General features: G+C 40.5%; 1 protein-coding gene across 1 annotated transcript in view; it reads right to left on the bottom strand.

The window, feature by feature from the left end:
• Positions 1-13,517, bottom strand: part of pdia5 (protein disulfide isomerase family A, member 5) — a 62,462-nt gene that overhangs the window by 19,904 nt on the left and 29,041 nt on the right. The window contains exons 9-11 of the mRNA XM_078262423.1: positions 10,779-10,870; positions 7,140-7,211; positions 5,104-5,240 (exon numbers count right to left, since the gene is read on the bottom strand). Of these exons, the coding sequence (XP_078118549.1) occupies positions 5,104-5,240; positions 7,140-7,211; positions 10,779-10,870 (301 nt within the window). The remainder of the gene's footprint in view (positions 1-5,103; positions 5,241-7,139; positions 7,212-10,778; positions 10,871-13,517) is intronic.

The raw sequence follows: 13,517 nt of genomic DNA, 5'->3' as shown, positions 1-13,517 counted from the left end.
CTATAGTGCGTAGTTTCTGTCGTCCCCCATGAGGAATTCTAAGTAATGACAACAACACTGTACAAGCCTTCTGTAATCGCGCACCACCCCTACCCCTCCTCCACGCACTTGCTAGTAGCCAAGGAGAACACAGAGGATTAAAAAAAAAACATGATAGACTCTTCAGAAGAGGTACTTATCTTCACTTGAGTTTCTGCGGGCGAAACGGACAACACTAGTTCTGAACATAGCCATACTGAGAAATACAGAGAAAGTTGTGTGGAGCTTACAGTCTTAATTAGCTTTGTAGCAACTCATTTGGCAATGGCTTGAATGTAACGGATGTTCATTTATATCAAAAAGTTACGCACTAAAGCTTTAAGTGCAAAAAACGAATTCACCATTAGCTAAATATTGTACCTTTCTGTACACCTTTCTTTCTGTATTAATTAAGCAGGACAGCATTACTGGTGTTAAGCTCTGTATAGCTGTGTATTATCTGGAGATAGTGGTGTGTTTGTGTGGATGTCTTTGCAACTCTTCTTTTCAACAAATCTGTTTGAGCTATAAGCATAATGAATACACTCCTTTTTGGTGTGCAGGTGTGTTTAATATTGCATGAGCAAGGAGCAAACATTTTATTTTTGGATCTAAAATGAGTTAACAATATTTGTCTCACACAATGTATGAGATGTTTTTGTCTCGTTTGATCAGGGATGAGCAGTGTGTTTTATGTGCCCGTAGCGCTGTTGTGCACAGAATCAGGAAACAAATGTGGTACACTTCTTGGTTCATTTCCAGACCTGGTAAATTGCCCTTGTCAAAACAGTTCAGGAATTCCTTTCTTCAATATACAATGCAGAGCTGGCACAGGCTATAAATCAAACGCAATATGCCTTGTGGGGAAAAAAAGCTGCTTCTCTTTCAACTGAGTCACTGTGGTGTGTGATCATCAGATTGTGTTGAGGCTTACCGGAGAAACAGAGTGACTAAAGGACTTTGTCTGACCCTTTAAACTGATGAGTAAGAGAGAAAACCAAATGTCTGTCCTGTGCTCTGCGTCAGCCCAGCTCCACATTCAGAACAAGTGGTGCATGATGGGTAGGGTCAGTGTGTGTGTGTGTGTGTGTGTGTGTGTGTGTGTGTGTATGTGTGTGTGTGTGTGTGTGTGTGTGTATATATAGGGAGGGGGTAGGGGCTTACGGAAACACACTGAAATATTGCTGATTCAGGCTATAGGGGAGAAGTCGTCAGAGTCAAGAACGAACAAACTGACCACGCATCACTGTAGCTGTAATAAAAACTGCTACATGCTAAAAAAACAAAAAGGCTGCTGAGTTTCCTGAGCAAATGTTAGATGTTAGGGTGTTGTAAGGTCATCTTCTCTGGGTCCACTGCAGCAGTAAAATGAGCCTGTGGCTACTTGCTTAGTGGCCAGTCATGGGAGATGTAAAATTCAGACCTAATAACTTCCTGATGGTGCTATACAAATAAAGCTGCCTTGCCTTTATGCACCAGCTGCAGCCCGGAACACAAACATTTAGGAATCAAACATTCATTCAAAGCCATATCTGCTGGAACAACGTTCTGTATTTAATATTTTGCTATGCTTTCTTTAAACAACATTGGCAGAGGGGAACTTTTGTTTTGGTCCGGAAACATAATCAGGCTCACTCTATTAAACAGAGCATTCAGTTGGAGGTTTTGCCCCCATAAGGAGCTGCACGCAAACAACCCCCAATGAGTTCTGTTCAGAGGACGGTGAGAAAGGCTGCGCTGAGAGGTGGACAGAAATGCAAGCTGATGGTGGTGGTCGGGAGACCATTAATCTCACTCTGACAGCAGGTCCATTAAGAATCTGCATTGAAGCAGCAAAGCTGGGCATCTGTGTGTGTGTGTGTGTGTGTGTGTGTGTGTGTGTGTGTGTGTGTGTGTGTGTGTGTGTGAGAGAGAGAGAGTGTGTGCGTGAGAGACAGAGAAAGAGAGAGAGCGAGAAAGAAAGAAAAAATATATTATATATATATATATGCGGTGTAATTGTGTGAAATAAATATGCGGTGTAATTGTGTGAAATAAATATACATATATAAAAATACATATATTTGTGTGTGTGTGTGTGTGTGTGTGTGTGTGTGTGTGTGTGTGTGTGTGTGTGTGTGTGTGCGCGTGTGCGTGCGTTGAAAGATGTGATGCAGTTTGTTTTAGCCGACTGCCCTTGATTTAAGAGTGTGGGTGACTGGCTGCTGTCCGCAGGGTGAGTCAAGTGCAGGACAGGCGTCTGTGAAGCTATGACACCACATAAGGACACAGAGGACTAGTCTGCTCCCTGCACTGTTCTAACAGACTCAAACACAGTATATTAGGATAGATTAAGGATTGTGGAAAAAAAAATGCATCCCTAGTTATTCAGTTCCTTCCTTCATTCCTAATAACTAAACCAACTAATGACACTAAAGCCATCCCTGCAAGTTAGCTCAATGTGTGCGGTGTCTGCTAATGCTTCAGTAAATGGTGACATAAAAGTGAGAATATCAGAACTTGATATAGTTTTCAATATAACTCTAAAACCTGGCAAACCCCTGTGTGACTATCAAAAACGGTACAGTATGCTCTTTTGATACTAGTAATCTCCCTCTACTGTAATTCATTTTATTTATTATTAGGAATTATGCAAAGTCAAAAAGCTAACATTTTATGGGGCTTTTGTTTTGACACAGCTTTCAGTGAAGATGACGATTTTGTTTCCAGAAGTTATGGCCGTTTAGAAAAAAGAATGAAACCAGTGTGATCAACTTTATTGTTAATTGAAGTTATGCATGCATATACTATAATATCATTAAGGATGATTTGATGGGGCTGTTCAAAGTGAGGTTGTCGTCAAATAACACACCAAGGGTTCTACAGTGCAGAGAAAAAATATGGGAGTATGAACCTAGTATGTCATAATGATGCCATTTAATGTCATATATATGCCTGTATTTATGCATAATATATCTTTATGTATCTAGATCAATCATCTGAGTCATTTCTGTGAGTTCAACACATGCAGGGGAAACAGCATAGCTCCATCAAAGTTAAATTCCAACAACTCCATAGCTGCCTGATTTACATGTACATTTACATTTAAAAAAGATAAACCATACATGCAGTTAGGTAAACACTGCAGCTACTTCCTGACCAACAGCTGGTCTAAGTGGCTGCATGCAGCATCTCAGTCTATGATAGTCTGGGCGACTTGCGTAATGGTTGTTTTTACATTCCAAACAGACTGACCTGATGAACGAAATTATGTCATTTAGCTCTTTTTATTCAGCGGCTCATGTATACAGAAATCCCACGTCATGACACTTTTTCTCGCCAATTGGCAGACGTTAGTTTAAATATTGGCGCAAAAATATTTTTGTGTGTTAGGCAGTGAATAATGAGATGGTGGATGAAGCAGGTCCCACTGCAGTGTGTGAGTGTTAGGATGTCTTTTTATCACATCAACAGCTGGAGTGTGTGTTTGCCCTCTGGGTGGAGTGCAGTGCTCCCGGCAATTTGGAAGTATGAAAACTCTGCAGCGGTGTATGTAATGGAATTTTGAAAACAATGGATCATCATTATGGGGAAAGCTAGGGAAAAGAACCACCTTCTTATTTATTCATGTATTTTTACAGCGTGGAGATAGAGATGAGCACAGAAGGGGAAGAGAGCAGTTGGGCAGGTAGAGAAAAGAAGAAAGGATGAGGAGGTGAATAGTGGAGGTGGAGGTGATGTAGTCAGAAGTAAAGAGTAAGCTGAAAAGAAAAAAGAAAATAAACAAAAGTCCAAAAATAGGTTGCAACACGATATAGATTGTGTCATGTAGCTGTTTCACTCAGAATGCATTTTTTAATGCGTGAATATATTTGCATGATTTCACAGCTACATTGACCAACATGCCAAATCCCCTTTGGACAAGGATGCAGGGTGTCTGAGGACGGCTGGACCAACGCAAAGCAATCTGGAACTGGAAAAGAAATCTAACCCACTGACGAAATCGGGCATGTTTACAAAGTTCTGCGTAACGACGACAATATGGTGCATGAATGAAAACGACAAGCAGGCCTATGTAAAACCATATGGCAACAATGAAGTATTCTGCTGTGGAAGATGAGCTTGTGTGCGATCGTATGATACAAAAAAGCTAATGCAGCCAGCTTGTCTTTGGGTTTATTTTTCATTTCAAGTCTCTGACTGTTAATACTTAAGCATGACAGTGAAACTGTGATGTTGTTTGCGTGACTAAATAACAGCTCTGCCTGAGAGAATCTGCAAAACAATGTTTTCCACAGCAGGAAAGAATGTGAACCTCATCTGACACATATTTTGCAAATTAAACTACTTTCTCTTTTCTGACGACTTGCTATGTATTTCTGATGGTGAAAAGGGGTTTGCTAAAGGACAAGGCTGGTAATAGTTTTTTTTTTTTTAATTGTCAATGCATTCCATGAAAATACCAAAACTAACAATAAATTGATCCTACTAAAAAGTATTGTCTTTGTATCCAAAGTTTGATATATAATCTTATTCCTCTGTGCTAAAGAGCGCCACTGTCCCGCTGTATGAGTCAATCCCACATACAGCGTCCTGCTGCTGTATATACATACATCACCAAATGTGTATTAATCCACAGCTGAAATCTGTCCCCAACAAATCCACTATTGATTTTTTAACAGTAGTCCCACAGTCTTATTCTTGGAGGACCTCAATACTACTCCTACCTAGAACTGGCACAGGAGTTTCACTTATCTTTTCAGTGCAGAAACGATTAGCTGTATAATGTTTTAGTCAATCTACTGAAAATAAATCAACAACACTTTGATAATTCATTAATAATGTATTATTATAAGTTATTCTTTAAACATGGCAAATGTTGGCTGGTTTCAGTTTCTGTGCCGCTTTACTCTCTTTTATGTAAATTCAATATCATTTGGGTTTTACAACTGATCGTTGGAAAAGAAAAACAGCATTTTAAAGATATCAACTCTGGGTACTTCATTTTCACTATATTATGATATTGTATGGATCAAATCATTGATTGATTATGAACAAAATAATTGGTTGCAGCCCTGCTCTTTTTCAACTTGTTTTCTTACTCACAGGGTGCGTAGAACATGACCAGGGCTGCAGGATGTTCTTCCAGGAAGCTGTCAAAGGACTCATCGGTCAGGTGGAAGACTGGGGAGTCTGTCTCCGTCCACGGCACCTCGGGGGTCTTTGGCTGGGTGGGCTGAGGGCTGAAACAGGAAGGGGATACAGCAAGGGCAACAGAGGTGAGGGACATTTTAAAAAGAAGAGACATTCAAGCGTGAAATCTGTATGGAGCAAAAATCTGACACAGCTGTAGCCAACTCTCCACCCAATATGTCACACACACACATCTGGACCAGAGCAGCCCCGCCTTGATGACAGAGCACAGTGCTGCAATGCCAAGAACGAGTGGACACAGATATAAACAAGTGCACGCAATACACACACACACACACACACACACACACACACACACACACACACACACACACACACACACACACACACACACACACACACACACACACACACACACACACACACACACACACACACACACACACACACACACACACACACACACACCAACTAGGGTGCTTCATATCCTCCAGACATGCATCTTTCATCCAGAATGTCATCTGTCTAGTATACATCTCTTTGATATATAAAAAGCTCATGATCACTAGTAGGAGCACTAATGAAACACTATTGGCAGTTCTGTCCTGGGCTTCCTCTATACAACAATACCAACCGTGTGCTACCCAATTATTGGTGTGACACTGCTGCAGAGGACAGATTTGATAACCACTACTTCTGTTACCTCTACTTCTGTTTCCACATTTTGCCTTGAATCTAGACTCTCGAGAAAAGAACGGGGATTGGTATAAACTAGATGTCAACAGATGTTTTGATGTGCAATGTACAAAAGCAAGCAAACAGCGTGATGAGAGAGTAACTATTGTTCCTGTTAGCAAATGTATTCTTTGCCATAGGTGTAACATTTCCTGTCAATGCAAAGAGCAAAGGGTAATGATTCACTCCAGTGAAAAGGGGTGAATCAAGTGAAACTGAGAGGGGAATAAAAGAAAAAACTGAGACAGCTGAATCTGACAAAGAGAGCACAATGGACACAACGACTAGAAAATATGAACACAGCAAATTAGACCTTCCTGAAAACCCCTTCAACAACGTTTATTGCAAAAACAGCTTTTCCTCATCTAGGCCAGTCTTCCACCTTTTTACCATATAAAAAGATATTTATGTGTAAATGAAGGTCAGTCCATCCATTCAATTTTTTTTGTTTTGTGCCAGAGAGAGGAAGAGAAAACTATAAAAATGTGTTTGTTAAACTCTGTTTAACCTCTGTCATGGTCAATCAACTTTTTTCACTGAAATATGAGGTGTAATTATTATCAAGATTATCCCTTAATTTGAAACATGGCGACCAACCATTCTGGCAGCATAATTGCCTGATTGCAAGGCTTGGCACCACTTCTAAATTATACTGCTGGGCTTCGAATGAGTAGAATGGATAGAGCAGTAAAGTCTTAGGATCCGGGAGGGAGTTGTTATGCCTCTTGGCTAAAGAGTGTGTAGCTAGAATACATCCTCTGCCTGTCTGCCTCCTTTTCCTGTGATAGCTGTGAAAGTGCTGCTGTGACCTATCCTTGCAATCTTGTGGACAGTCATGGCTTTCCAGCCAGGCCCTTAACACAAATGGAAAAGGGAGATGGAGGGAAAAAGGAAGCAGGAGAGCCAAGACACACCGGGTTACAGGCAGAGAGGGTGAGGCAAGGTGAGAAAGAAAAATGAGACAAGAACAGAGCAGGTGTAGATTGATGACACCTTGGCAAGGTGAGTGAGGGTTAGGAGGGACAAGAAAAGGTGTGATGAAACCACAGCGAAAGGAAAAACTGATGCCAGACATTTACTGTGAGAGATTAAAGCCGTTTACTTATTGTAGAAGACAGAAGGCAAAATGTAGTTTGAAAGTTCTGTTCTTAGTTCTTCAGCTAAAACATCTGTGGACACAAACATCTTGAAGTCTGCACTTTAATAAGTCTAAATGCATCTTTAGTGGGTGAAGTGATTAGGACCATACTTACTTCTTCATCCAGTCTGCCATATCCTTGGCTGTGGCTCCGTAGTTTTCATAGTGGTAAAGGAACTTCCCCTTCCTAAAAGATAACAGAGCACAAGAACAAGATGATTTCTAAACCATCTGTCAGCAACGGACACACACATGGCTTGGTACTGTTTAAAGAGTTTTACCACAGCCAATAGGATATCTGTCATTTGATATAAAACAACACCTTGTAAAACCTTACTTCACTGGTTAATTCTACAACATATATTGTTTATTTAGAGGGAATACCCCACTGACAAATCGGTCTACTGAGTATATATTCACTGCCTGTACATAGAAGTAGTCAGAGTCAGAAATTCAGAGTGATAAAGGGAAAAAAATACCCCAAGAAATCACAGAATGCCCCTAAAAACATGATCAGATTTGGAATTTTATTTATATATTAACCAGTTTAGGTCAATATCCTAATCCTAGATTAAGCCATCATTTTATTTTAATTAAATTTCCATCTTCAACATACACTCGCACAAACAGCGCTGTTGTTACATATAAATGCACCAATAATAGCAACAGTATGATTTTTATTTACTCATGTTAGCACAAGGTGGTGATTACTGTATGCATATAAATCTGAGCTCATTTCACAAAAATCAGCAGCTTTATGAATTAATTACAATTTTTGGTCCCAACGTTTTTTTAAATGCACCGATTGTTTAGACAGTGTGGGCAAAAGCTGCCCGCCTAATATTATTATTTATATCATATAAAACAGCGTTTATTGTTATTTTAACAAAATAAGACATACAATCTAGAATGAAGTTAAAGTAATGACATAAACAAGCAAGCCTAAGAATCTTCTGTGACAACTTTCAGTTATTGATACTTGACAGAGGAAACTCAAACTCAACTCAAACCTCAAAGTAGTGAGGTTTGATTCCTCCTCACTTCCTGCAGAACATACACTGAAGAAACCGAGTAATCCAGGTCATGTGTGACGAAAAAAAAAAAAAAAAAAAAAAAAACATGATCCTGCACACAATCATAGCAAACATAACATAACCCAGTTTCTAAGACAAAGAGCTTGGTCAGACATTTAAGAAGCAGAACAGCTCAAAGCCAAAAGGAGCTGACAAAAGGCTCTGATGAAAAGTTCAACAAATGATTAATACTCTTTCCTCCGTGTATTTTGTATGTTAGCATAAAAGTGCTCATCAGAACTGCCAGTGACTTGTTGTAATGCATTTGAAATGAGCCGGAAACATCTCCTCAGCTCCACAGTCTGAAAAGATTCAAAACTTAAGCAGATTTTCTTCACAGGAATGAGTTTATCTACTCTGCTATTCGCTGTGACTAAATGAAGGCTGAAAAGCCCAGGGCTGAAGGATCAGTGTCAATAGTAACTGGCTCTGGCCAGTGAGATTTTGCAAACACAGAGGGTGGTGACGACCGCAGTTACAGCTCCCGAGATATGAAGCGGACAATATTAAAAGGCGATAGATGATTACACACACTGGATTTTGAGCTTAAAACTTGCATTTTAAGTGAACCGACTACCGTGGCGGAAAGAAGCTGCTTGGAATTCAATCAGTGAGATTTATGATCTCTATATTTGCTTGCTTTATCTCTGCTGCTGTAAAATACACCGAAACTTTGTGAAAATCAAGTTGTGTCAAATAAATGTAATTTGCCTGACAGTCTTGGATGTTTTTCTTGGTTAAAGGACACAGCAAGGACAAAGAAGCTGAAATAGTTTCACTTTCATGTTTGTTATTGATAGAAAGTTAAGGTGTGCTGCTGTTTTGGGTAGTAAGCTTTCTTAATCTGCAGGACTAAAAAGGTAAAAGACCTTGAACACTTGGTCTTACAGCGGGTGCAACGGCGAGATAACTCCAGTGGTGTTGATGCCGATTTAACCTGCAGTGATAAGCTGCTGTTTATCAGTGAGGGGCTCATTACTGAAGCCAATGGGCTCAGATGGTCATTAGCTAGCCCTGCGCTGACACTAATGCGCTCCAAGCTAACGGACTGGCTCTAGCTCAGCCACACACCCCCACACCCACACCCACACCCACACACACACACACCCCCACACACACACACACACACAGAGAGGAAGAGGGCAAACACACACACACACACACACACATCGACTAACCACAGAGGCACTTAATCAGTCCCGGTCTAATTAAAAGGCCAGACTGGAATGAGAGAGTGTTTAATGTGGAAATGGGGATGATAAAGCTGGTGCAGGAGGAATAAGACGTGGAGAACAGAGCGGGAGCTACGAAGCACCAGCACACAGTTAAAAACACTGTAAATATGAGGATGGTGCAGTGTGTGTGTGTGTGTGTGTGTGTGTGTGTGTGTGTGTGTGTGTGTGTGTGTGTGTGTGTATGTGGGAGAGTCGTTCTGCATTAACAAACACTATCAGTCAGACACTCTCATCCCCTACTGTGTTAGTGGCTACTAACTTTGTCTTTATGTATATGTAACACCAGGGCTGAGCAGTAAACTGAAATTCTTAGAATACCATCAGCATACATGTCTTTCAAACATTAAAATGAAACGCAGAGACCGCAGAAAAATGCTAAATCAATTTCACATGTGGCCTTAAGGTGTTCTTCAAGATGAAAAAACGTTGGCACAGTGTATTAAAAGCCTTTACTTAGTCTGGCGTATTAATAATTAAAAATGCTAGACTTTGAAATGACAATGCCGTGAAGTGCGCACCAACCAAGTTTGGGCTTGGCACTGGGAATATAAACACTTGTGTTCCATAGTGCCCTTATTACTGTAAGGCATTTCCTTTACGCTGGGGACTCTGTTTAAACACATCTGAAGGGAGCAGGTATCTGTTCCCTCTGCATGTCTAACTGGAGCTGGCCTATGTGTGGCTGTGGTGAGCAACATGATGTGATACAAGATTGTAGTAAGATAGTGGTTTAAATATAATTTACATCCCAAGTCCCAGATAAAAATCTTTCTCACGGCAAGCAGCAGTGTCTGGATGTGATGAGGTTGATCCAACCTGCAAAGTGAAGTGATGTGATTCCTTGACAAAAAAAAAACAGTTTCTCCGATATTTTTTCTTGTAAATTTACCACTTCAATCTCAGAGAATATCATAGTTTCTCGTAAATTTATGACTTTAATTTTGTGAGTTTTTTCTCTGAAAATTACCCCCCTCCCCCGGCTCCATAATATAATCTTTTTTCCTACAATGGCCTTTATACGCTGTTGTATCATGCAGACAACTGCATCTTACTGAAGCAGAGGCCTCTGGTAGAAAAACACTCCTGTCAACTAATCCATTAATCGACTAATAATTTTAGCTCCACTTTGTAGCCAACCCTATAGAACCACCTGTGTGTCTATGTCACTCCCTGACAGTGGCACCCAGCTGCATACAACATCATTGACCCCCCTCCTGCGAGTTTACTTTTTTCAAAGGGGGATCCCAAAGCTTCTCAGAAACTTTCTCTTTTACACCTGGTATAAGCAAGTTCTGAACCTCAAGGGCCACCATTGCAAGTTGTAAGTTCACCACTAGGTCTGTTGGTGTTTGCACTTTTCCTTTTGAAGTGGCCCTACTCTGATGTTCTGAGCCTTGGAAGTGAGGGCTGAGCCTTAAGTGAGACGGATGAGAGGACTCGACTCACTCAAAGTAGCAGAAGGTCGGGTAGCCTTTGACGTTGTACTCCTGCTTGAGGCCGTCAAACTCAGCTGGGTGCACATTCATCCCCGCCAGTACCTTAAAAAAACATAAAAATAAAGGGGAAAATGAGATGTGGGTTGTCAGGGAGGTGAAGAAAAGTGAAGGCAGAGAGACGAGAAAGATAAAGGACATGAAACATCAAACACGTTAGTCACGATCAGAGGGCTTCAAAACAAAAAGATGGATTACTCAAAATATGAAGAGAGACTGCACCGTGAAACAGCAAACTGAAATAGGCATCCAACTATAGACCTGATTAACACGTTAAAAATTTATACAAGAACAACCTTTCATTAGGTGCAACACACTTGTTAGCATCTTAATGGATTTAGACAATTTGAATAGTTAATGCACTTGTTTTGCATCAGGACTAAAAGTGTGTTATTATACTAATGTTAAAATCTTAAAATGCTCATAGTTAGCTTACGTTCAATCAGCATGAAATATCTGGAATGTTAGTTTGTTAACATGCTGACATTAGCTTGCTAACGTCATGTGCAGTTAGCATAAAGAAATGTTTAGCATTTAATGCTTTAGTGTGTTATCATGTGTACATATATTCATTACAGTGTACAATTCTAACAAACATGTTTGCAGTGCATGGTATGTTAGCAATATTTATAATATTTTCACTAAAGTCATCTAAATAATAGTTGAAATATTTCACTGTGGGCCAAAATGTTAGTTAATACAGTGGGGAGAACAAGTATTTGATACACTGCCGATTTTGCAGGTTTTTCCACTTACAAAGCATGTAGAAGTCTGTAATTTTTATCATAGGTACTCTTCAACTGTGAGAGACGGACTCTAAAACAAAAATCCAGAAAATCACATAGTATGATTTTTAAGTAATTCATTTGCATTTTATTGCATGACATAAGTATTTGATACATCAGAAAAGCAGAACTTAATATTTGGTACAGAAACCTTTGTTTGCAATTACAGAGATCATACGTTTCCTGTAGTTCTTGACCAGGTTTGCACACACTGCAGCAGGGATTTTGGCCCACTCCTCCATACAGACCTTCTCCAGATCCTTCAGGTTTCGGGGCTGTCGCTGGGCAATACGGACTTTCAGCTCCCTCCAAAGATTTTCTATTGGGTTCAGGTCTGGAGACTGGCTAGGCCACTCCAGGACCTTGAGATGCTTCTTACGGAGCCACTCCATAGTTGCCCTGGCTGTGTGTTACGGGTCGTTGTCATGCTGGAAGACCCAGCCACGACCCATCTTCAATGCTCTTACTGAAGGAAGGAGGTTGATGGCCAAGATCTCGCGATACATGGCCCTATCCATCCTTCCCTCAATACGGTGCAGTCGTCCTGTCACCTTTGCAGAAAAGGAATTCTTTGCCCCCAAAGAATGATGTTTCCACCTCCATGCTTCACGGTTGGGATGATGTTCTTGGGGTTGTACTCATCCTTCTTCTTCCTCCAAACACGGCAAGTGGAGTTTAGACCAAAAAGCTCTATTTTTGTCTCATCAGACCACATGACCTTCTCCCATTCCTCCTCTGGATCATTGGCAAACTTCAGACGGGCCTGGACATGCGCTGGCTTGAGCAGGGGGACCTTGCGTGTGCTGCAGGATTTTACTCCATGACGGCGTAGTGTGTTACTAATGGTTTTCTTTGAAACTGTGGTCCCAGCTCTCTTCAGGTCATTGACCAGGTCCTGCCGTGTAGTTCTGGGCTGATCCCTCACCTTCCTCATGATCACTGATGCCCCACGAGGTGAGATCTTGCATGGTGCCCCAGACCGAGGGAGATTGACCGTCATCTTGAACTTCTTCCATTTTCTAATAATTGCGCCAACAGTTGTTGCCTTCTCACCAAGCTGCTTGCCTATTGTCCTGTAGCCCATCCCAGCCTTGTGCAGGTCTACAATTTTATCCCGGATGTCCTTACACAGCTCTCTGGTCTTGGCCATTGTGGAGAAGTTGGAGTCTGTTTGATTGAGTGTGTGGACAGGTGTCTTTTATACAGGTAACGAGTTCAAACAGGTGTAGTTAATACAGGTAATGAGTGGAGAACAGGAGGGCTTCTTAAAGAAAAACTAACAGGTCTGTGAGAGCCGGAATTCTTACTGGTTAGTAGGTGATCAAATACTTATGTCATGCAATAAAATGCAAATTAATTATTTAAAAATCATACAATGTGATTTTCTGGATTTTTGTTTTAGATTCCGTCTCTCACAGTTGAAGTGTACCTACGATAAAAATTACAGACTTCTACATGCTTTGTAAGTAGGAAAACCTGCAAAATCGACAGTGTATCAAATACTTGTTCTCCTCACTGTAAGTAGAAAGTAACATAGGTCAGTCAGTCTCCCAGTGTAAGGTAATACTTTGACACAGTTAACAGTGACAAATCCAATGCCTGAACCAGGTAAATAAATCATGGAAGAATGAAAATATTTTTCTAATACAGACATTTCTTTGATATAAATCAAACAGCTGCAAATCCCCAGGTTCCCTGTGAGGAAGTATTGTACAACACACTGTTCAAAAATAGCTAGAAAGAGCTTTAGAAATGTCCATGACTTATGGCAAGCTCTTTCTCTCTTCTCTACCTATTTAAAGTTGACAGTGTCCTTCAACAATATTGCTGTATGTAGTTAAGATCATAATTGGTATTGAGAGATCATACTAAATAAACCTAAAACAGAAATTATACAATCAAAACAA

This window comes from Sander vitreus, chromosome 11, assembly GCF_031162955.1.
Source record: "Sander vitreus isolate 19-12246 chromosome 11, sanVit1, whole genome shotgun sequence".
NCBI classification, from domain to species: domain Eukaryota; kingdom Metazoa; phylum Chordata; class Actinopteri; order Perciformes; family Percidae; genus Sander; species Sander vitreus.
The sequence above is the reverse complement of the archived record's forward strand: the minus strand, read 5'-3'. Positions and strand labels throughout refer to the sequence as shown.